The sequence below is a fragment of the Mus caroli genome, chromosome 19 (genome assembly GCF_900094665.2).
Source record: "Mus caroli chromosome 19, CAROLI_EIJ_v1.1, whole genome shotgun sequence".
Taxonomy (NCBI): Eukaryota; Metazoa; Chordata; class Mammalia; order Rodentia; family Muridae; genus Mus; species Mus caroli.
Window position 1 is genome coordinate 46953150 of NC_034588.1, and position 26392 is coordinate 46979541.

At 39.4% G+C, this 26392-nt stretch overlaps 1 protein-coding gene across 6 annotated transcripts in view; it reads right to left on the reverse strand.

The window, feature by feature from the left end:
* Sorcs1 (sortilin related VPS10 domain containing receptor 1) overlaps positions 1 to 26392 on the reverse strand; it is a 522478-nt gene that overhangs the window by 235446 nt on the left and 260640 nt on the right. For all 6 annotated transcript variants that reach the window (XM_021151490.2, XM_021151491.2, XM_021151493.2 and 3 more), the window contains one exon: positions 3554 to 3653. In XM_021151490.2, the coding sequence (XP_021007149.1) occupies positions 3554 to 3653 (100 nt within the window). The remainder of the gene's footprint in view (positions 1 to 3553; positions 3654 to 26392) is intronic.

Genomic DNA, 26392 nt, shown 5'->3' on the forward strand with positions numbered 1-26392 from the left:
ATCTTCTGGATATATGCCCAGGAGAGGTATTGCGGGATCCTCTGGTAGTGCTATGTCCAATTTTCTGAGGAACCACCAGACTGATTTCCAGAGTGGTTGTACAAGCTTTCAATCCCACCCCATCTTCTAATACATCCCAAGTCTACCAGAACCTCGGTGGCCCTGAAGGTTCCATTTACCTGCAGAGGAAACTATGCCTTGGCTTAAGTTCACTCAGGAACACTGTAATTCAAACATTATAGGACCAACTCAGCATCTGGAAGCATCACTCCTGAAGAAGCTATTCCATCATGGTCCTACACAGAGACTTCCATTTTTTGTCTGGAAATACGCCTTTTCACGAGTCAGTTCAGAACATCTAAATGTCCATGGACAAATATCTAGTGTAAAGTAAGTGACCAGTACAGGTTAGCGCTGCACCCTGTGGCATTTGGCAGAATTGATTTCACAGAAATCTTCTGTATAGTTCTTTGTATCCAAATTAAACCATTCTTCTGCCTCCAGTAGCTCACCCAAGCAGGAAAGGCACACTCTTAAAATCTGGCTCTTTAAAACAGAGGTGGTTTGGGGAACTTCACCATGTATCCATCAGCTACAGAAATCACTGCAATCAATATTTGGCATTGCAATCTTAAAAATCGTGTTCATTTCAAATAGCATCAATAAAGCACAAACTATCACTGGAAAAGATCAGTGCTAAGTAAGAGCTATTTCAGCTAGAAATTGCCATCTTCTCTATAACATGTTACAGGTAAAAACGACTTGGCCAAATCAACTGCTAGGAGGAACTAGATTCAAGGCAGGGACAGCGATTGCTAATTCTTAGTTTCCTCTAGCAATCACATTGCAATTACCATTATGGGGTGTTTGTGGGCAGAGCTTGGGGTGCTGGCCAAGCTTTTTCTTATTAAAGGTTGTATTCATGGAACAATGCTAGTGTGGAGGTCTGAGAGCAACCTCTTCTTCCCTCCAACACATGGGTTCCAGCTGTCAGGCTGGACAGCAAACTCCTCTATGCACTGAGCTGTCTCCCTGTCCTTATTTCTCTTTTTATCTTCAAACTTCATTGCCTCACGCACAGTTTATTGATTGTTAAATTAAATTTACTCAAAATGTGAACTAGAACTAAAATCAATAGAGGAGATGAGAATCAATTTAAAGGCAGAAAACAACTAAATCTCATTACGAAGCTGAAGGCTAGTAGTTCAGCTCCACATCACAAGGCTGTACACAGCAGATCAAAATGGTTTAGATGAGATTATTGGTGATGGCCAAGTAAAGAGTCAATAAGTGATGCTGAGGGCACAGCACTCACACTGAGCCATGCTGTCTGAAACTGTGCTCCCCAGCCAAATGCAACTATGTAAATGTAAGTCAATTAAAGTGAAATGAAGTTGAGAATTCAGTTCCTCAGTTATATTAGCCACTTTTAAAATAGTCACCAGCCAGGGGTTGCTCGTGTCTAAAGTACTAGACAGCTTAGAAGAAAATTCTGACTACCACAGTAGGTTCTCCTGGACACTCTTAATTATAGGGGATAATCACCACTGTTACTCCCTATAATTTTATGAAGCAGGAGGAACAGGGTGGTAAGAAAGGAAAATAAAGAACAAACATTGATTAAGCCTGGACGGCTCTGAGCTCAACACTCAAAATGTCTAATTTAGGGCTGGAGAGGTGGCTCAGCAGTGAAGAGCGCTGCCTGTTCTTCCAGGGGTCCAGAGTTCAATTTCCAGCAACTGGATGGTGGCTCACAACTCTCTGTAGTGGGATCTGATGCCCTCTTCTGGTGTGTCTGCAGTCAGCTACAGTGTACCTATATAAATAAAGTCTTAAAAAATTTTTGAATGTGCTGGTCATGGTGGTGCATGCCTTAAAAAAAAAAAAAAGAAATGTCTAATTTCATTTATGACATATAACAGAAGTCATGAGACAAGCACTCTCATTATCCCTTCGTTGTTTGAGGACACTGCTCAGGTCAATGAAGTGAGTTCCTGTAGTTATCTATTCAGCATTGAGCTCAGATGGGGCTTTACTCAAGCCACCTGAACTCAGGGTCCGTGTCCATCTGAAAGGTGCACTTACTGAAGACCTTGACATGACTGGCACCAGAGAAAATAGCAACCACCAAGGGTGCTTATAACACTATATGCATTACACATGTCAGGAGTCTGTGAGTAGTTTATAAGACATTTGAGACCTGATTTTTAAGAACAGGGATGGAAACAGGATGGGACCTTTGGGACCTGCCTTATCCATTAGAGATTATATTCAAGTTGAAAATGTCAGACCAGAAGACAAGAAATACTGAACCTACTATCAGCGTCCAATGGAAACTTAGAGATGAGAGAGCCTACATAGCAGTGTTGTCAGGGCAATCAAACACAGCTGAGGATACAGTGATGGGCAGCACTTTGCTGGATCTTGGTGGATGCTATTTCTTGTTTGTTTTGTTATTGTTGTTGTTTGAAAGATATATATATATGTATATATATATGGTGGCTATATATATATATATATATATATATATATATATGATAGCTGTTTCCAGACACACCAGAAGAGGACATCGGATCCTATTACAGATGGTTGTGGCCACCATGTGGTTGCTGGAACTGAACTCAGGGCCTCTGGAAGAATGTGGATGCTATTTCTTCACCTAAGGCTCTGATGCTCTGGCTTTACATGGCAGGATTCAGGATGTGATAACACAAGTTTAGAAAACAGATATGTTGTTATAATATTTCTTTACTTTTGAGACATTTGTCAACTACAGTCAAAGGTTTTCTTCTGAGACCAAAGCTTTCTGAAGAGAAGTTCATTCCACAAAGTAGGAAAAAACAGAAAAGACTACTACAGAAGAAAATTTGCAGATTTCCCAGGAGGAAGGATAGACTGTATAGAGGATTGCCACCTGCAATTCTCAGATGGAGCCACAGTATGTATTCTCCCTGAACCCCAGTTTAATCATCTTAAATAAGGAGGATAATACCTAACGAAGTTCACAGCTGAGATCTATGAACAGATTAAAGCCACCTGATTAGCAGATTCCATTGTCACATGTGAGGCCTTCATCCCCACATTGTAGTATGGCCTGAACAAACTTGAGAAATTAAACTTCTAAAGTTCGCTAACGACTATGGGATCATGCCTTCCCTGAAACTCTAGCTAATCTATGTATTCCTTGTCAAAGGGGAAAGCAAGCGTGTGTGCTGAAATTCACTTTCATTTGCCTCCTTATGACTTGTTCTGTTTTGAGTCTGACAAGGCAAGAATGTTTACAGGACAGTCAACAGCCTCCACTCGGCAAGACTCAGCCCTTCAGCTGCCTTTCTTAATGGTAATAACAGGCCTCGTCCTCAGCCTGCTCTGCTCACAGCTGCTAATTGAAAAATCATGAGATGGCAGGTGTTTTGCCACCTTAAACTCATCAGCTTCTTTTTGCACCTCTATCCTAACTTTATGTAAATGCAGTTTTAGGTAGCAAGTATGGTTAGCCAAAGCAAGAAGGTGTCATGCCATGAATCAGTAGTGAGCTATATCCATGTCTTACCTTACGCTTGTTGGTTGGACACACATAGAGATAGCTCAAAATTGTCTTCAGCCCCACTTTATCATTCAGCTTTTCATAGGTAGTCCCATAATCGGTTGACCTGTAATTCAAGAGAAGCTTTAATGAGCACAGAAGTATACGTCATTTGGCTGCTTGTCAGTGTAATGCATGCTTTACATAGTAGAATGGCTCTCCGGGGGCCTCTAAATGATTCATGCAGTATATAATGATGCTTAATTATGTACACAGCAGCAGCACGTGAGTGGTTAACATTTGCATTTAAATTGAATTGGTAAAAATTAAAATGCCATCCCTCCACTGCTCCTTAAAGTGTGCACTTTCCATAATGGATGGGATTAATTCACAAAGATTAAGAAAAGAGGATCCCCTTTGAATTGACCACAAAAATAAAAGCATTTTTAGTTAGATATGACGTTTCTAAACTTTGGCTTTATCTCTCTGACACAGCGTAAAACCAGGGTGTCTTTGATTCATCTACAAACTATGTTTTCATCCATGAGTCATAGGATATATGGGTTGTTACTTCCCTCCAAGGTCATTCTGTCTCTGGCCATTATTTAAAGACTAGGAAATATCTTCTGAACAAGTGAAATTTCACACTCTTCCTGATGCCCTTTGCTGGTCCTAAGCTGCTTGAGTTAGGAGGGCATCAACTCTTGGCCCTGAGGTTCTTAAAAGTCCTGTCAGTGTTTAACTGCTTATCAACATGCTACTAATTCAGATGAAATAAATCAGATTTAATTGACTTTTTAATGCAGGTCTACTTTGTAGTCTAAATTTTTAAGTCCATGTCATCATCATAAGATGGTACAGCCCTATAGGGGCTATCTAAGTTCGAATAAAGTAATAGATAACACCACAATGACCTATGCCAATAGAATAGCTGATAAATGAGCTACTGGACATTTTAATCCAGCTTCTGGCCCTCTGCTGTAGGTTGTTTTCACTTCACCTTTTAAGAAATCATTACTGAAGACTACAGCTCTATTATTTTCTCTCAGCCTCCCTTTCTCACAAGGGAAGTATATAGCGAAATCCGCGGTGTTAGCCATATTTGTGGAGCTAATGAAACCCAGCAGACTTTGTATGCTCAGTAGCAGGACACAGTACACAGTACCTCTCAGCTCACCTAGATGGCAAAAGGTAAATGAGCATAATGTGTTATGAGCAATGGTCGAGATACGTACAGATACTACTTAGAGAACAAAGTTAGTTTAATTGGCAAAGCAAAGCGATGCCATTTTAACTTAGTTTCCACATTGATGAGTTGCAAAGCTGTGATAACTGCCTCACTCTCATACGCTCAGGGACCAAATCTAGACATTAAGGAAATGCTCAGTCACACAATCATGATGACATCAATGTTAATTGAACACCAGCACACATGCAAAGCCAGGTGCAAGAGTAGCAGTAGATCCCAGGAGTTTCTGTCTATCCAGAGTAGATGAAGTTAGCACCATATTCAGTAAAAGACTCTGCCTCAAAAAAATAAGGGGGTGAGTGACCAAGGAAAACCCACAGTGTGAACTTCTAGCTTCTACATGCTCACACCTGCATACATACCTTCATAATGACCACACACACATGCCTAGACTGTACAAATGCACACCAAAACAAGATGGGGAGCAATTGAAAAGAAACGTGATGTTGCTGTCTGGCCTTCACGTGCACATGAACACATGTGCACGCATACAGCACACAGTCTACTCTGGCCTAAACACCTAATCCATAAAGGCATCACTAGAATCAAAAGCGTATTCTGACTTTGTATTCAGGACATTTCATATGAACATACTGCACAGATGGTACCAAAAGGCCAGTACTTTATAGGACATAGACAGAATCCCACCACATGGAGGAATGAGCATTAAACAACACAACTTGAAAGAACCTGCATGTTTTGAAAGGAGATGACTTAGAAAAGGGAAGACAGCAGAATCTCTGGGACTAGAACTGTGCCCATCCAAACATAACACAACACTGGGTTTACTCAGGACAAGTGCCTGGGCCGACATAGTCAGACAGAAAAGGCATCCCCTTGACAGCAAAGAAGGCCAGAGCAGGCTTCAGAACTCACTCACAACACCCAAAATCATTTATTGTTATATTCTCACACCAATCCATTTTTTATCCCCAAATTCCCACCATATATGAAGAGACACACTGCTTCTTTCAAAGAAGTAGTAGGATTTCTTCCCTCACCCAGTCCATGATTGATTGGATTTTTCAACTCCTTCCCTAGTCATCCTCAACTGACATTTCTCTACTCGGATTTCCTTCTCTCCTAGATTTTTAGCTTTTTCCAACTCGTGTGTGTGTGTGTGTGTGTGTGCTCATGTTTCACTACTATCCTAACTTGAGACACATAATAGAGTGAGTGACTCACATTTACATTAGCAAGGTTTGAAAAAAATATTAGTTTATTGTCAGAGTAATACTTCATGTTCAAGAATAAACAAATATACAGCATCTCTCTGGGAGTTGGTTAGAGAGCTGTTGGTACATTAGTAACTCTCACCTAGTGAAGGATGAAAATACAGGACTTCAGGGGAAATGAATGGAGACACAAATACTCCAGCAAAGTCCTGGCTTAGGAGCCTGGAGAGGTGAAAGACATGCATAATGGGTGAAACATAGAAGGGGGGTTGTTGTTGTTTGTTCTTTGTTTGTTTGTTTGAACAGTTCCAGAACCAAAATTTTCTACAACAAATAAGGATTGGATTTATAAAGAGCCTCTGCTAAAGTGTGAGCAGGTGCTTGGATGGCACACATGTGTATGTGTGAATGTATACATATATGCATTAGTGTTTTTATGTACCTATGTGTTTGTGCATGTGCACATCCATGCTTGTGTGTGCATGTGTGTGTGTGTGTCTGTGTATCTGTGAATGTAGAAAGATGTAATAAACTGTGCAGCACATATTTACATTAGCAAGCATTGTTCAGAGTTTATACTGCTTTACTGGGCACATTATATTTATAATATCTCTTTCTGTGGGCCTAGATCTTCTAAGATAGCTGATATTATTTCTCTCTGATTTCTGACAGCTCATTTATCCAAAGCTCAAAAAAGAGATTCAAAATTCATTCCCTGTTCCCAGAAGTTCAGGTAGTCTAAACATTATGACCTTGTAACAATCAATTGTTGTAAAAATGCATAATAATATATTTCTCTCTCCCAAAGGTATAGCTTTTTGTCACATGGTTTGCTAATGTAAAGAAAGTATTGTTAGGTGTCACCAGTGGAGCTACCACTGGCATGGCAGTACCAGAGAGAAAACATTAAATGCTTGCAGTCCAGCTTTTAGATTGTCAGTGCACTGCTGTCAGAGTCGAGCTGCTGCCCCTGCAGCCTTTCCACCACGGCTTCTCAGCTAGGCACACTCTGGTTTTCCTCACTCGTCAGTAAAGATTTAGGGGGGAACAGCAAAGGTCCTCAAAACCTAGTTCAAACATCAAGATTACTACAGGTGCTGCTTGATCAATGTCTGTGCACGAGCAGCTTGCATCCAAGTAGGGAGACAGTGACTGCATGGTTCTGTGCCCTGGAAGACAATCCCTGGTGACCATTAGATTCACGGCGCTGTTTTCTCCATAGAGATTTTTTTATGGATGAAGAGTACCCTGAAAAGGTGGGCCAAGGAGGAGTAAAGAAGACAAGAGAGCAAGTTGGTTGTACGCCATAGTAGCAGGTGTTAGATTTGTTAAATGATGTCTCTAAAACTGAGGAAAGGGCACAGTTTTCAAAATCAAAGTATTTGGAAATGCTTGAGTAGGCAAGATTCAATGCTCCTTTGCATTAAAAAAATCACAAATTTTTATTAATCTAATACACACTAACGTTTTTCTTGTCTACCACTTGTAGCCTTTTCTAAATTTATTTGACTACAAAACACATTTGCAAGTGATATAAAATGTGATTAGTGTTCTACACATCATCCTTTGGGAACACAATATTCTCCAAAAAGAACTAAAACAACAACTATGAAATTGGTTTTATAATGAAAGAAGGATAATAAAAAAAAATAAACAAGTAAAATTTGAAAACAGAAATGTCATCTTGTGCTAACTACAAAGTAAAGATAATTATAAAGAAACCAAAACAAATAAAAAAAAGACAGGGTTTTTAGATAGGTATCATAGATAGACAGATCTAAGATAAGAGTACATGTGTGCTTGGATTCCCAGGTTGTATCATTTTCAAAGTATATTATGCAGTAAGAAATTTTGTCTGCAGGACTTCTTCGCAGATGGGTCTATCTTCAGTTTAAATAACAAAGTAACAAAAAAGACAAAGTAACAAAAATAGCAAAAAGAAATAAACAGCATAACTTTTTTCACTAAGTATAGACTGTTTCAAAGAAGCTGTCCTGTGCTTAAAAAAATCCACTTCAGGAAAAGAAATAGACACAAAATGAAATAAAAGCTTGCCACATTTTACTTTTGATCTTTAATCCTTCTGATAAGGCTCACTTGTGACTTTTAGAATATTTTGAATGTATGTCCCTTCTTATACATAAAGTTCAGATGAGTTGGGGTGAAGGGGAAAAACACACCCGTAGCATCTTGTCTATTCCCAGGAGGTTATGATCTATTTAGGACCTCAAAACTCTCCATGTTGCTTGGAGGAAGGAGCAGAACAGGACATGCACCAACAAGAAGTAGAAGAAATAAGAGATTGATAGATAAACACAGCATCATTCCTAAACTAAATTAACCCCTAAAATACTTAGTAAAAATGGCAAACACATATGAGCAACCTCTAAACAATAGTGTTCATTATTTATTTTCAGAAGGGGTTCTCTTTGATTATTATCTGTACTCTTTGACCAACATTTACCAATATTCATGATGTGTACCCTGAAAGGCAATCTTAATCACTGAAAAAATATTTTAATTTAGTTTGATGCCTAGACATTTTTGGAAAGAGAGGGAGAGAGAGAGAGAGAGAGAGAGAGAGAGAGAGAGAGAGAGAGAGAGAGAGAGAGAGNAGAGAGAGAGAGAGAAGAAGAAGAAGAAGAAGAAGAAGAAGAAGGAGGAGGAGGAGGAGGAGGAGGAGGAGGAGGAAGAGGGAGGGAGGGAGAGAAGGAGGAGGGAGGGAGGGAGAGAAGGAGAGGAGAGAGAAGGGACGGAGGGGAAAAAAGGAAAGGGAGAGGGAAGGGAGAGGAGAGGGAGACTCTGACTGAGGCAAAGCACCACTTTGTAGCAATTCCAGGCCTGCAACTACTAAGTAGAACAGAATTACCTGAACTCACAGAGATGTTCCACCATCCTATGCCTTTGCCTTCCAAGTGCCAGGATTAAAGGCACATGGCACCATGGCTGGCAACTTTAATATGTTTGTCTAAGTTCCATTGCAAAATAGACTGCCATGCTTAAGAACTATGACACATAGGATTATAAAAATCAGACTTGGTTGAGTGTTAACAGTGTGACCCAAGCTCTTCACATCCAGAATTCTCTAAGCCAAACAGGGATGTTAATCACATGCTACAAAGACTGTAAGTCATCCAAAGCCAATGAGCTGAGAAGAGGGCTAAGTCTCCAAAGCCTGCCTGCCTCTATCAAAGGCTATAGAAAAAAAAGCTGCTCTGCTTGGAGAGTCTACTTCAGCAATTCTTACCAAACAGAATAGAATTGGAGGTGGCTTCAGGATCATACAATATAGGCTAAGGCCTGGATTCTCCGTATGGCCACTGAAAGCAATCAATTCAGAAAATGAGAGCAGAAACTCAGTGATATGGGCAAAAGAGAAATTTATGTTTAATCTATATAAGCCATTATATATGTGAGATCATTTTCTTATGATGGAGTGTAGATGAATCTTGTTGCTTAGAAGAACAGTATTGCCTAGTTGTCACATTAGAATATTAACACTTAGCATGGCTATTAATAATTGGTTCAGCATCTCTGGATCTGTCACATTTCTCTACTTGTTTCACAACCTTGTTCTTTGCTCTGAGTTTTCTGTCTCACGTGTATTCTATATTTTGTGGTTATTACACGTGTTTGGTGTGGCTTTACATAGCTCTCCTTTTGTAGTCTATGGATTTCTTTTCATTATTTTTAAATATGCTTAAAATTGCACGTGTCTGCGTGTGTATTTGTCAGTGTTTGTATTCATGGACATGAGCGTGTATGTGCAGTTGCCTGTGGAGGCTGGAGGCGTCACTCTGAAGCTGGAGTTACAGGCAGTGTAACTTCAGCCACCTGAAGTAGGTGCTGAGAACATACTCAGGTCCTTGTTACAATCAGTAAGATCTCCTAACTGAGGAGCCATCTCTCCTGCACTATGCAGGCCATCTTGAAGTCATAATATCAATATGAATTTACAGCTAACTAACTCAAGCTTGCTATCAGTAACACTGCCCTGACTTGTGACTATCACAAGCACTGGATGATACTGTCATTGGCATCACTAACTTAAACATAGGTATGCCCACATTCAGGTACATAAAGATCTCCCCTAAAATGCAATGTTAACATTATGTTAATCTGATATCTGTTAAGCTTGTTAATAAAAAGGGAAAGAAATGAAAATTGAACACTCATTGGCTCATGCTTGGATGCTTTTTATTTTGTTGATCTATAATTTGACCTATACCTGTCCTTCAGGCCATGTTGCCAACAAATATAAGCAAAACACCACAATTTTTGTCTACTGGAGACAGTCTTCACATTTCCTTCCCCTTCAAAGGGCAATTTGGCAGGGTTTAGAATCTCAAGTTATTAGTAATCTTTCCTCAGTACATTAAATATTTCCTTGTACTTTTCTCCTGCTTGCATGGATTAGAGAATTATCATCATTTTCTTTAGCTAAGACAGCCTTCTTCACTACTTTTTAACCAATATTTTTCTTTATCTTTTGTTTTATCCAGGCTGAAGAGCTAGGTGTATTTTTTATTTCTTGGAGAATTGTCCCATTTGGGTCTAAAGTTTAAAGATGCTCTTTGTTGAGTTACACTTTTGGTTTGGTTTTGTTGTTCTGTCTCTTCTTCTTTCTTTCTTGGTATCCTCATGGCATGTATGTTGTATGCCCATAGTTGTCCTATAATACTTAGAAGTTAAGAGTTAGTTAGTTAGTTAGTTGGATTGGTTTTCCAATCTTACTTTTTCTTTGCTTTTAGGTTTCTGAAGTTTTAACTGAAGATTTTGTGGTCAAGAACCTTATTGTAGCTAGATCTAGTAGATGTGTCTGAAAATGAGTCTGTCAATGTCAATATTCATTTTGTTGCATTTATTCTTTTTGCTTTTTATTTTTCTGAAACCCTGGGCCATTCTTTTTGAAACTTTGTCATATTCTTATAGTTACACTGATTTTATCTAGTTTTACTAGTAAAGCACTCAGAAAACTAAGTGTATATTTTTTTCCAAACTTCTGTTTTTTTTCTTTTATCTTCTTTCTCATTTTAACTTCTTCTGATAGGCAATGAGTATTGAAGACATTATGGCCAATAGGCTTGAGAAATATACTAATAATATAGGACAGGGTGGGGATATTTTACGCTATGGTTCTTTGGGTAGGGGTGGTTCTGATGCTAAGGTCCTGTTCCCAAATTGATTCTTGATCGGTCAATAAAGATACTAGTGGCTAATGAGCTGGCCAGAATAGGTGGAACTTCTGGGTTCCTGCAGGCAAGCTAGCAGATGCAGGAGAACAGGGGGAGGAGAAGGAGGAAGAGCAGCAGGACATAATGCCAACCAGCCATGTGAGATTTTGGTTGGGGTGGCCATTGGCCACTCTATCCAATTATGCCTAGGAGCCATGGGTAAGGACACATAGCAATTTTGCCAATAAGGCAAGTTGAAATTGAACAACTGTATGAGGATCCAATATTCTCTGGGCAGGGCTGGGTAGCTCGGTGGCTGGGAGTGGTTTGTTCTGGAGCTTAGGAAGCTTAGGCGGGATGGCAAAGGCTACACACAATATAGTTGCACGTACTTACAGTATGGAATTACGACTATGTCTCAGTCATTTTTTGTTCTTATGTCAGATAGATGGCAATAGTGAGAGAGAATAGTGTACCTTTCTGACTTAGGCTGTTTGAATCTCACAAGCTCTTAGCTGGTTAGCTTAAACTCAGATCTTTCTGAGATCCGGTTTTGGTAAGAGTAGAATGCCATATATTTAAGTAATGTCACAATGAAGACACTGCTTGGGACACACCAGAGTCATTGTATTCAGGAGTTCAAGGTAGTGTAGACGCTGTGGTTGTCTGCACAAGACCTGCACAAGATTAGTCCCATCAGAATCTCAACAAGCATGGGAGGGAAGCTCATCTGCCTCTACCTTAGCTAAGGCTCTATTGGGAGCTGATGGCTTCTAGATGAGGGAAAGTCATTTCTGTGCCAAAATGTAGTTCCTAGAAGGTTGTCTGTGTTCCAGTGGATGGCCCTATACTATAGGCACACGGGCAGCACTAGTTGGACTTGGTGAGTTAGCCATTTTATAAAAAAACATGAATTTATGAAATTGCAGCTGAGACGGTGACACAGTGCAAGCAGGGGTGTCAAGGGATGTTGGAGGAGAGAAGAGGTATGTGTGAACAAAATACATTGTATACACATATAGAATTCTCAAAAAATCATTATCATATTCAACGAATACACTGCAATAAATGTTTAAAAGAGAAATGAGACAAACAATAAATTGTGTGCAAATACTTAAAGCAAAAGAGCAGAATGTCCTGGTAAGTTTTGAGGCCAATATCTTCTCTTCCATTTTTGGAAATGCAAAGGTACAAATATCTTTCTCTGCTATTCACTGTAAGGAGATGCTGGAGCCTATGGAGCCTATGAAAGTAAAATTCATAAGAATGTAAGAACCCCCCCCCCACCTCTTCATTCTCAGACTGGGCCACTAAAGTGCTCAGAAATTCTTAAGTTCAGCTCCAATGTCCAAAATTCAGCATTTTTCCTCGTGGAAGTATCTGCCTGTGGGTTTGTACACTAACAAATTATAATTCCCCGGACCTACTGGACTGACTTGCCATTTAAGGGGACAGAATTTGCTCTGAATCATCACTTCTGTAAAGGGTATCCACAGAGCAAATATATACATACATGTATTGTAGCCTCCCTCAGCCTTGAAGCAAGCTGATTCAGACTTTGCTATGAGATCACCTGGGGTGTAGCCTTCCGACTTAGAAGGCTATATTGTTATGTCAACTACCACTGCTCTTTGAGACTCTGCTACCTGCTGAGAGACCCTTGAGACATTCCAGGGACACATCCTATCCTGCGCTTCGCCTACAGGCTGGCTCCAGGCACCAAGAATGGTTTGGGGGGGGGGGGCTTCCCCCTTATAAGCACAGTCTCTTAAGAAACTCACAGGCCTTGATCAGAGGAAACTTGTCTTGGCCTCATTATTTTCTCTCGCAGTCTAGTCTCTTTCAGCCCCAGCCTGCCTTCCAGAAATACCCAGTTCATGTAGGCTGCGGGGTGGTTACAACTACAATATATAAAGATATATATAAATAGATAGATAGATAGATAGATAGATATAGATACACACACACACACACACACACACACACACACACACACACATATATATATATATATATATATATATATATATATATATATATATATTGACTGTTCTCATTTTTTATTAGGAAGGGTTGCAACTACGAAGCTTTGTGATTTAAAATTAAGTCCCCCCCCCCAGTCCCTCGACATTTGTTTTCTGATGACTAAGCTCTTAGAGAGTATTCAACATGTTTGTTCACCTGTATGTTTTTGTTTTCCAAGACAGTGTGGGCACGTAACAGGTGCCTTCCTCAAGTGAGAGACGGCTGACGCATGAAGTTTAATGGACAAACTCTGAGCTAGCCTGTCAACAAACCTCAAGATATATCCAAGTAACCTTGACTTCTCTACAGCACAGCTCCTGAAGATGAGAGAGACACAGAGTAATCCTCTCAAGGTCACAGAGCAATGGTTTGAGCTACCCAGTCAGGCTGGAAGACAGGAAGCCTCCGAACATTACTCAGATCATTGCCAATAAGATGTCCTGAGAGCGGAACAGTGTTTACCTCTAAATCATGCAGCTGTGACGTCTGTATTTTGTTTCTTCCCTAAAATCATTAAGAACAGCCATTTTCATTGCTCCTTGTGCATTTGGTGGCATAAAAATAGTTTGCAAAGTCAAAGGCTCATTGGCTGTCTTGCAGACTCCGCTTCTTGATAACTTAGGATGCACGAGGTTAAAGCAGTGAGAATAATTTAGGGTTTGGAAAATGTTTGCAAGTGAGTCGACATTTAAATAACTTCATTATCATTCATTGACAGATTTTTTTAACCTGTCAGTGCAATTGATATTTCTATTACCATGTTATAACAAACCCCTGCACATTTTAAATACAGTCACCAGATTCCATTAGCCTACCCACTGTCAAAAAAAATACCTCCAAATCCATTTTTCATAATACCTCAAGAATATAATAGGCAATCTACATCAAACGGTGACGTGGAGCTGAAGGAAAGTGTCTCCTGCTTTCTAAGGATTCTTCAGTGAAATACAGTTGCTGTCAGCCTAAACGTATAATTTAAATGTTCTGCTCAGACATTATGGTGCGTTCTGAACTGAACAAATTTCCCTCTGTTTCCTGGACTCACTGAGCTTCAGTTAACTTACAGACTTAGCTCGGGGGGGGGGGGCGTTAAATAATGAGTTTAAGGGAGGTTATATAATTCGATATGAAGATATTCCTGCTAAAATACATTTTACATAATTCGTAACTGCTCATGAAAAGACTTTGTAGTAAAAGGAAGGGTGCTTATATTCTAATGCATTTTAAACCTTCTCATATACTTGGGTTTCCTATACCTAATGTTTCTAGAAATATCTTCAAGTTGATATGCTGATGTTTCTGGTGATTTACAGTGGGATAGCTAAGCCACCTTGATGTATTTGATTAGGCTTGAATATGCATTGCTCTGAGGAAAATACGACCCTATGATATATAGTATAAAATAGGAGTGATTTTTCCGCTATAGATTTGCCCAAATGCAGAGAATGTTAGAGATAATTTTCAATTGTATCTTTGGCATTAGTGACAGGATTTTTTATTTTATTATTTTTTTTGTGTGTAAGAAAATCACTAACACTTATACATACACTTGACTTATGGGTTTAAAACAAGGAAATCAAAGAAATTTAAGCAGAGCTCTCTAGTTCAAGACGAAGCAGAAGTATTATTCTTTTTGTAAGATTTATTTATTTTTTTGTTTTGTTTTGGTGTGTGTGTGTGTGTGTGTGTACAAGTGATCATGGAGTCCAGAAGAGGGCATTGGGTCCCTTGGAGCTGGAGTTATAGGCAGTTGTGAGCTGTCCAGTATGGGTCCTGGGAACTGAATCTCATCCTCGGTAAGAACAATATGAACTCTTAACCACTGAGCCATCTCCCCAGAGCTCTGTAAATATTAGTCTTAGTTAGATCCTTGACAATTACTTCTATCTTACACACATGCACACCAACACAAGCACACGAGTTATTGTAAACCTGTTACCTTCTCTCTGTGCCCTACGATCTACACCTACTTCCATCTTCTAGAGTAGGCAAGTGCGGTTTCTGCTTATTTAGAATGTTTTATATTAGTCTAGATAAATTGACACTGACTCCTCTTTCATACCACCATGTATTTAGGAATGCAATACCCACTGCTAAGCAGACAAGCCAATAATTTTGCAGAGAGCAAAAGATCTGTATTTTTCTCACCTTTGGAGTTTCCACTTCATAGCCCTTTTCCCTGTGATGCCTCTCCTGACCCTGCCAATTAACCAGTGTTCTTTGTTCTTTTGGGACACTTCAGGCTCTTCTGCACTCTGCTGTCACTGCTAATGTTCATGGTTTTCTGTATTAGCAGAGTCCCTTCTTCAAATGTAGGGCTATTTCATGTTTATACTTTCACCCTTCTTTCTACCACAATTCATTTATATACTTCAAAGCTGGACTTACATGTCTCTTCCTTCATTGAACTCTGTCACATCCCTCTGTGGTGTAGAATGGCATTCTTTGTTGTTCCCCAGGTAACTCACCCGAACTCTTCCTTATTCATTTTTTAGTCTACTAAGTATTCTACTGGACTAGTCTGACCTCTCTACCCTTTATTGGAAAGAAGGGTGCATTTAAGCTTATTTTGCCCCATCTCACTACTCCATTGCAATTATGTCATAGGAACTAACAGATATTCAAACAATATTGCTAATCTGAGCTTATCAAACTACCCCCAAAAACCCCTATTGCCAGAAAGTCTAATTTGAGACGTGTTACCTTTGATCTTTACATTTGGAGGTATGAAAATGGAGAAAAATAAGCTTCTGGAGTTGAGACTTTGTGTTGGGTAAGGATAATTGTATGCTGTAAAAATTTCAGGAATTAAGATACACTAAGTAATAATATATACATTATCTATGTTGCATATATTACATATTATATTACCTTAAAATATAGCTATGGGAGCTGGGAAGATTGCTCAGACAGTAAAGTGATTACTTGCGAAAATGAAGATCTGAGCTGAATCCTCAGAACACATGAAAAACTGCAGGATATGGTGATTTATCCTTGTAATCTCAGAGCTGAAGAGGGAGAGACAGGCAGATACTGGGGCAAACTGACAAGCCAGCATCACAAAACTTGGTAAGCTCCAGATGAGTGAGAGATTCTGTCTCCAAAAATGAGAGCAATGGCACCTGAAGTTGACCTATGGTCTTCACATATATGCATGTACAAGTACTTTCAATGAGCATGCATGTATCACTATGGAAAATAAATGCATCCGTATATCAGCTACCCTGGTAAAATAAACGAGAGTAAATGAACTTATCTGTTTAGTTTTATAAGCTATTTATTAATCATATGATATAAGTCTAATACCCAGGCATTTCTGATCTGAATAGAAAGACCGATCATTATAGTGGGATCAGATAGATCTTCACAACCTACATCATCTTGACAGATAAGTACTATTCCAAACAGATTATGAATAAGAACTGAGTGCATATTGAGTACTTAACATTAAACTCTGAGCTGTGGATTTATAAGGTTGACCCTTATACATTATTATAAACCTTTTATGAATTAAGTAATGACAAATTCCATGTTTTGCCACTAGAGACTAAAACTACAAGGTAAAGAACTTGCATAATTAATGAGCATAGTCTGGATTCATGGTTGATGTTTTCCTCTGTGATAAGTAGTGAAAGNATCAAAATAGAAATCTAAGAAAGCCCAGCACAGAATTATGTTCACTGAAACATTGGTCATAGAGCCCAGTCTTTCCACATCTGCTAGTTTATGTCTCTTAGTGATTCTGAAACCTCAAACTCCATCACACATTTTTACAATCAATGAAAGTAATATTTACATGATTACATGATATGGGAAGTCCATTATTGTGGTTCTGCAGAAGTATTTAGGATTTAAATGACATCAATTTATTGCAGAACCAAGCATTTATTGCAGAACCAAAACATGAAGAGATCTCAGGTTTTCTAATTTTTCATGCAAAAGTATTTTTCAGGGTCATAGATTTTGTTATATATGTAAAAGTATACTCAACTTATCATGGCAAAACATTCCATGCAGTCTAAACTTTTCAGAATCTATTGATGTAATACAAATGGAAGATATACTTACTATACATGAAAAGTCACCCTTTTACTTAAACACAAAACCAGCCTATCTAGACACGTAAGAAAAATTTTCCTGCTTGCATTTCAGACCTACATTAAATTGAAAATTATAATCATATCTGGGGAAAGGCAAAGATTATTCTTGGCCATTAGTGAAGATATTTCAAATCGAATGCATATAATGTTGAGAGAATGAGTTCCAGACTCTATGATGAAATGAAAATAATCTGAAGCCCAGTTATCCTTCAATCACTGATCTTTATCCCTGCCAGCTAACAAAAGTAAATCTATCCAAGGCCCATTGAGTTGAACTGTGGGCATGAGCATACTCTTGATGTCATATTGGCCAGTTCCCGCTATTGTTCAAGAGCATCGTCAGCCCACAGCCACACAATTTCCAGCATTAAATGAAAATTTTATTAAAAATTATTTAGTACGAGCTTTCAAAGCTATCAACAAAATATACTCTAGATTATTTTTCCTTAAAAATTATTTTTAATCTTAGTGTGTGTGTGTGTGTGTGTGTGTGTGTGTGTGTAGAGAAGCCAGATCAGGGCATTGAATTTCCAGGAGCTAGAGTTTCAGGTAGTCATGAAACAACCAATGTGGGCATTAGGAACCAATCTTAGGTCCTCTGGAAGAACAGTAATCATTATTAATGGCTGACTCATATCTACCCTGGATTCTTAAATGCTTCAAAATGAACACAATGTAAAATAAAGCACTCATATTTCTCCTTGGTTGGTTTTGTTCTGGGAACCAAAAGAATCTGAAAAGTTGATGTCAGATGGTATGAAATGTTCGCCTCAAGGGCAAGACGTTAACTGTTTGTAAGCAGGCACACATGTAACCTAGTAGAGGTCACTCTAATTGTTAGAATTCAGTGTACCAAAGTAGGGAGATGATCCCTTTATTCATTCGCCCAGCAATTATTCATGGAATGTGGCCCATGTTCCAAGCTTTGAACTGGCACTGGCAGTGAAACAAACAGAACACATAATTAGTGTTCTCACTGAGATTAAATTGTACTCAGAAGAGAGAGAATATGAACGCATGAATGGATGTTTTCCATGGGGTAGCTAAGTACAATGAAGATGAAAACAGAGTAGAGAGATGTGATGCTTCATTGTGTACAATCCAAGAAGCCCTCTCTGGTTAGGCAATCGTGAGTAACCATGAAGGACATACATGGCCTGGGTGTGAATGTCCATGAAGAGTGTGTCAGTCAGAAGGACAGAAAATGCACAGGCACCAGTGCTGATGGATACATAGGGTATGTGATGTGGTAAGAATATGAATATGTCTTCAGCAAAGGATTAAGAAGAGGAGGAGACATACCACCCAGATGCCAATACCACCTTGATTGGCATGCCATGGCTACACTACGTCTTGGCTACATGAAAGCACTGGAGGTTTCTGAGAGTAGGAAGAACAGCATAATGCTATGATGGAAGTGGGAAAAGATGATAGAGCTCCACTTTGGAGTTTATTTTATCTGAACAATGGAGGACAGTAATGATAACTGTCCTACAGCAACACAGAAAGGGTTTTAAATAAGATGACTCTCCAAGAACTTACAACCCTATGATCACAGACATAGTAAAAGCAGTTACTACTGCACTGACCAAACTAGTTCAGGGTGGTATGATCATAGGTGAGAGTATACTCCTGCATTTGAAATGTCTACATTAAGTCATCTGGATCCAGAAAACCACAGGCATAAGATCAACTCAAAGGACCAAAAACCAAAACTATATTAAACATAATTATATCACTGACCTGGATCTACTTTTTGATCTTAGTCACACACCTCCAAAGGAAGACACAAATACCTAGAAAAAGTGCACTTAAAATGAAGATTCATTGAGATTTCTTAAAACTTGATAGCATTTCCATCAACATTCCCAGAGAATCTTTATCAGGACATGTTAATGAAAGCAGGGTCTATGCAATTTGGTGTCGTTTCTGAGGAGAACACGGCATTCCTAAAAAACGGACTCTTATCTACTGAAAACATTCGGGAGGGTTGTTTGGTGGAGCTGAACGGCAGCACACTGTTCTGGAGAGCTCAGATGTTCACCATCATGACCTACATACATTCATCCTAAAATATCTTGGTTTCATAAATGATGGTTTCTTACTTTTGCTCCCAGCCACCTACATTGATTGTTTACATATATCATATACATCCCTACGCTTGGCAAACTAACTCTCTCCCTCCCTCCCTCCCTCCCTCCATTCTTCCCCCTCTCTAAAGCATCATCAAGTTCATATCTCCATTGGGAAGTTTTAATTTTTTAACATCTGGCTCCAACTTTTATAATAACTCCTTCAACTTAAGGCGTCTGCACTGCCCTCGCTTTAGAACAGTTAGTGTATATATGCCAATGGTACAGAAAAGTAATTAAGAGTCATCCTTCCGAAGATGCTGTTCCAGGGCTTGTCACAGTAATATGCTCTGAAGTAGCCAGTGCAAGCTGTGCCAAAGACCTGCTGGGTGACCTTGGGCAAGCTTCCCAGCCTCTCTGGGCTGTTCTTTAATAGTGCCGATTGACCTCTCAGAGTTGCTCGGAGGAATCACTAATCAACCTGATTGTTAAACACTTAGTGAATATAGAACGCTTTATAAATATTTACTAATATACAATGAGCTCACTGCGTCTGAAAAGGGAGAGGGTTGAATAATCAATGAAAGTTCTGAAAGGTAGGATAATTGTTGACACTCTGCCTGAAATTCATCGTTCCTTTTAAACAGCCCCAGCACTCTAATGCACTTTCATTTCCTTATCATAAGTAAAGGAAATGAATCACATAAGTGAAGCTTTAGTGTCACCTATTAGGCAAGGAAAACAAAGATTCTATTCCATCAGGGGGATGGAAGTATACACAGGGGAAAGCAAACAGCATTGGCATATTCCTATGATGTGTGTGCACAGTACGTACTATTTATCAAAGACAGATGAATGGGGCTGGGAAGATGGCTCACTAGTTAAGGGCACAGGCCTCACTTCCACGGGATAGATTCAATTCCCAGCACCCACATGGCAGCTCATAACTGCCTGTAAGTCCAGTTCCAGTACGTCTGACATCCTTATATATACATACACACATGCAAACAAAACATCAATGTACATAAAACTTTAAAAAGACATAAATCACTTTGAAAAGCATATGAACAAAATACAGAAGATGACAGACAGTACTCTGGGCACTGAGATATTCAATAAGCACATTTCCATCAGGAGTCTATATCTTAGTAGACAATACAATGAGCCTCAGCAACAGAGCTATTGATATTTACTGCTACAGAGGGACCAGGATGAAAACAAAATAGTATTGCATTTAAATGATATTGAGGGAGCTGGGAGACAGCTAAATAAGCAAAACACTAGCCATGCAAGCATAAGAACCAGAGTCTGGATCCTCAGCTCCCATGTAAACACATCTGGGTTGGCAGCAGGATCTTGAGAGCAACCTTCCTAACTATACTAATTCTATCAGTGAGGTCTGGGTTTAATGGAAGAAAGCTATCTTAGTGGAGAGTATTGTAAAGCTACTGATAAAGGCAGTTGATCTCAGTCTGGACCTCCAAAGAGCAAGTATGTATACATGTGCACACATACACATACTGAAACATATATGAGCATGCACCAACATTATAGACACATGCAAATAAAAATGGCAGTGTGTTAGGTACTGTGGATGTCTTTGGAGGCTACATCTGAGTGGACCCTATCAGGATGGAAGGGTATGACTACCTCCACATAGAAGAATCTGTACTGTAGAAATATTCCACTGCAATGGAATACTCCCAAGAGACTCATCTTCCTATAGCTCTGACACTGAATGGAAAGGCAGGCTGGAACTGTGGAGTGTGGAACAAGAGTCTGGATTTAATTGTGCATGAGCTAGGAAAGCAAGGAGGAAATGACAGTGTGGCAGGAATTGACACTATTTTTAAAGGGTCAGTTGGCTGCTATGAGAAGATTATAGAGTGACAGAAACAAAAGAGTGGGGAGATCAATCAAGTGATAAAGATGTCTGAGACTACGGAACTGTGCCCACCATCATTCTTGAGCGTAATTTTTAACTTTTTTTTCTTTTTGCTGTTGTTTGTATGTAAAGGGTATTATTAAGATATCACTTGCCCATAAGTGTAGCTATTTAAATATCATAATTTATGAATCCCCAAATTTCTATTTATTATTCATACTAATTTCTACTTATAACTTAGAATAATGTCTTCAATTTCAATTCTTCTTTATTATAACCCAAATTCCATTTCTGACCCTGCCTTTTCACTTAGAAACTAGGCAATCCCAAAGACAGCTGGCTGAACATACACTCTAGAGTATGGCTCCCCTGACATTGAAGGTGCTCTTTATAATAAGCATGAATATTTCATGAGTGTATCAGTTATACTTTATTATTATCATTTACTTCAACTTGAATAGTTTCAAAGTTACAGACTCCGTTTTTTTTTCCTCTTAATCAGTCGAAGCTCATCCATCACTGTGTATCCCTTGCATCTATGAGGCTATAAAAATTGCTATTAATGGCAACAGTTGTGTTGGGAAATGAGATCTACTATTTCCTCCCCCTTGACATCTAACCTTAGGTCAAGCACAGGATCTAGAGATGTATTTTTATAGGAAGTTAAATTAAAACACATAGCTGGAGATTAATGGCAGCCCAGACACACAGGGGAATGCCCTCTCTGGATGGTTTCCATAAGAAATACAGTCAGTAATGTGGATAGTTCATCAAAACTAACCAAGAGTGGGCAGAGAGATGACAGAAAAGATCCCATGTCTTTCAGCATGTGTCCATATGCCTCATTTTTTCAAGGAAAGTTATGATCTCCTAATGTCCTGTTCAGAGAATGCCTGGAGAAATGCCTTCAAGATACCTTCATTAACCCATGTAATCTTTAACTCTTCATTGAACATCGTTTATGGGGATGGCTCTGCCCTAAACTTCTCTCATGAATTACAGGGCAACATCTTATGAATCTTGCCTAGAAACCACTGTGAAAGCCAACCGAATCCATCTTTCCATTCTAGCACCTACAGAAGTAAAAATTTTCATGCCATGGAGATGTTTTTCTACAACAAGCATCCTGGGGAAAGACTGGCTTCATATCATGTTCACTGTTTCCTTTGGTCAGCACCCATTTAAAGGACTGGAGTTCCCAGAAAGTGACACCATGCCATGCTTCTAAAACTCAAGGGATGAGGTGGGACCCCCTCTGTGCTTCTGACAAACTTCTACTATTTGCTTGAAAATGTGTTTTAAGGGCTGGTAGGATGTTTGTGTGGGCACAAACTTTTGCCTAGCTCAAGACTGATAACCCATGGTGGAAGGAGAGTAGGAATTTCCTAATCACTGTCCTCTGACCTCTGCAGGCAAACCTGAGCACAATCCCCACCCAAAAAGATCAAGAAGAAGGAATACTTGCTACACACACACACACACACACACACACACACACACACATACCCAAGGTCAGAACCCCAGGACCTATGTAAAAACCGAAGCCTGTGAACTCAGTGTAGGTGAAGTAAGGATAGGAAGATTGCTGGAGCTTACTGGCTGCTAGTCTAAGTTGAAGGTCCATGAGAAACTCTGTCTGAGTAAGAAAAAGATTATAAATCAAGACCCTCAGCATCCTCCTCTGACCTGCAGGTACAGATAGGTAGATATATGAACACACAGTATACAGAATACTGAAGAGAGACTTAGAGGAAGGTTTCTCTTTCTCTTCCACCATATTTGTTTGTTTGTTTGTTTGTTTATTCATTTTCTTTTTTATTTGCACAACAGATTTTATTCCGCTCCCAATCCACCCTCTAACTGTTCCACATCCATACCTCTTCCCTAGCCCCCTCCCTCCACAAGGATGTCCCACTCCACCCCACCAGACCTCTAAATGCCCTGGAGACTCCAGACTCTCCAGGGTTAGGTGCATCTTCTCTAACTGAACACAGACCCAGCAGTCCTCTGCTTTATATGTGTTGGGGACCTCATATCAGCTTGTGTATGCTGCCTGGTTGTTGTTCCAGTGTCTGAGAGATCTTGAGGGTCCAGGTTAATTGAGACTGCTGGTCCTCCTACAACGTTGCTCTCCTCCTCAGCTTCTTCCAACTTTCTCTAATTCACCCACAGGGGTCAGCAGTTTCTATCCATTGGTTTGGTACAAATATCTGCATCGGATTCTCTCAACTGCTTGTTGGGTTTTTTGAAGGGCAGTCATGATGGATCCCTTTTTGTGAACACTCCATAGCCTCAGTAATAGTGTCAGGCCTTGGGGCCTCCCCTTGAGTTGGATCCCACTTTGGGCCTGTCACTGGACCTTCTTTTCCTCAGGCTCCTTTCCATTTCCATCCCTGCAGTTCTTTCAGACAGGAACAATTATGGGTCAGAGTTTTGACTGTAATATGGCAACCCCATCCCTTGCTTGATGCCCTGTCTTTCTGCTGGGGTAGGCTACAAGTTTCCTCTCCCCACTGTAGGTCATTTCATCTAGGGTCCCTTCCTTTGAGTCCTGAGAATCTCTCATCTCCCAGGTCTCTGATACATTTAGCATGTCCTCATTCTTATTTGCTGAGTAGTATCCCATTGTGTAAATGAACCACATTATCTGTATCCATTTTTCTGTCGTGGGACATCTGGGTTGTTTCCAGCTTCTGGCTACCACAAATAAGGCCACTATGAACATAGTGGAGTATGTGTACCTGTGGCATGGTGGTGCATCTTTTGGGTAAATTCCCAGGAGTGATATCGCTGGCTCTTCAGGTAGATCTATTTTCAATTTTCTGAGGAACCTCCAGATTGATTTCCAGAGTGGTTGTACCAGTTTGCAATCCCACCAGCAATAGAGGAATGTTCCTCTTTCTCCAAATCTCTGCAAACATGTGTTGTTACCTGAGGTTTTGATCTTAGCCATTCTGATTAGGGTAAGATGGAATCTCAGGGTTGTATTGATTTGCATTTCTCTGATCATTAAGGATTTTGAACATTTCTTTAGGTGCTTCTCAGCCACTCGATATCCTCTGTTGTGAATTCTAGGTTTAGTTCTATACCCCATTTTTGACTGGGTTGTTTGGTTTTTTGGTGATTAAGTTCCTCTGTTCTTTATATATTTGGGATTTTAACCCTCTATTGGATGTGAGGTGAGTGAAGATATTTTCCCAATCTGTAGGTTACCGATTGATCTTATTGACTATGTCCTTTGCCTTATAGAAGTTTTCCAGAAGACAACTACTCATCAAAACAGCGATTACTATTTACAAGACATTTATATCTTCCTAAATAAACTAGGACAAGGAGCTAGTTGTAACATAATTTTCAAATGCCACACCAAGTGCTCTCACGTAGCTGAAATCTCTTGATATAAACTCCATTTTACATATGAACATTATTAATGTTTTATCTTAATATATAGTAAACTTTATTGGATATTTCTTATATATAATGATTTTTAAAATGCACACTGGTAATAGTAAATAATAGCAAGCAAGTATTACTCAAAGCTGTATATTCATATTCACTGTGCTCACAACAGGAGAAGTAAGACGATTATCAGTCTAAGAACAGCGACTCTCTCTGACATTGTTAATTTTAAAACTATGGTCCCAAACTAAAACTATGTAATAACGATAGATTTTATGTTATATACATTTTAACTCTATAAAACAGATACAAATGTTGGTTTTCTAAATATATATTTTAATGATTTATACATGTGAGTGTAGCTACCACAATTTTTGCTGCTTACTACCAAAAAAACCAACTATGCCTAATGAATATTCTGTATTAACAGATATGGGCAGGGTCATATGAATATGCTGCATTAGCAGAAGGAAAAGAGAGTCTGTAAGTATAATATTAGTTACTAATTTATTATCCTTAAAAAAGGGGTCTGCAACCCCATAGGTGGAACAACAATATGAACTAACCAGTACCCCCCCAGAGCTCATGTTTCTAGCTGCATATGTATCAGAAGATGGCCAGTCGGTCATCATTGGAAAGAGAGGCCCATTGGTCTTGCAAACTTTATATGCCTCAGTACAGGAGAATGCCAGGGCCAAGTAATGGGAGGGGCGAGGGAAGGGTATGGGGGACTTTTGGGATAGCATTGGAAATGTAAATGAAGAAAATACCTAATTAAAAAAAAAAGAAAAGAAAAGAAAAAGAATAAGAAAGGCAAAAAAAAAAAATCAATACTTCATCCTGGAGTTGATAGGTGGACCCAATTGGACTATGGGTATTTTTGGAACAGAAGAGGAAGTTGGATTTCAAGTGTGAGGAATGACTACTTAGAACTTAGCACTGCTGTATTAAAAACAGAGAAGACCAGGTGAGAGTAGCTATCCACGCTATGAAAGAGTAGAAAAGAATCTGGGGTTGACGACAGGTAAGACAGAGAGAACCTCAACCTACAGTCGCAGTAACTTGTTTTACCAATAATCTAAAAGAACATAGAAAACACTCCCTTCCCAAGGGATGAAAGACAGTTGATAATTATGTTTTATGAGGCCCTACACAGCAAACTCTGCTTTCTGAGTTGCTGGTCTGTAGGACTGTATGTTTTCTATGGAGGTAAAGTTGCTAAGTGTGTAGTAATTTGCTCTGCAATAGAAATCTAACTGTTCTATGGGACATATTAGCTCTGATGAAAATGGTAATGCCAGCATTGGCTAGGCAAAGGCATGACTGTCAGATTGCCAAGTGTGCAGCTTTGCTCATTTGGAACCTGGTCAGATATTGTCCTGGCTCCAAACACAGGTCTTCGTGCATGAAAACCTCATTCTCCTTACTCATGTCGACAGGTTCTCTCTATCCTGAGTGCTAACACTGTGAGAAGTGAGTACGTCTCAGCTGTATCACATTTTAAAATGTGAAACAGAGGCAAGCCATGCTGTTGCAGATCCCCAAATTAATATTCTTGTGTATCAAAAAGAAACTTACCTACAAATAGACTTGTGGGGACGAGATATCTCAGTGGAGTGGGAGAGCTCTTCCTAATGATGTCTTTGAGAGGTATTAAAGAGACTTTTCTCTACATTGTGCAAAGCCATTGCTCTGCTTGCAGAGACCTAAGCACTATGTGGATCTTTGTATTTACCTGTTGGCTTTAATAGCTAGGCAATAAGTAGAGGGTAAAACTTCTGATCTGA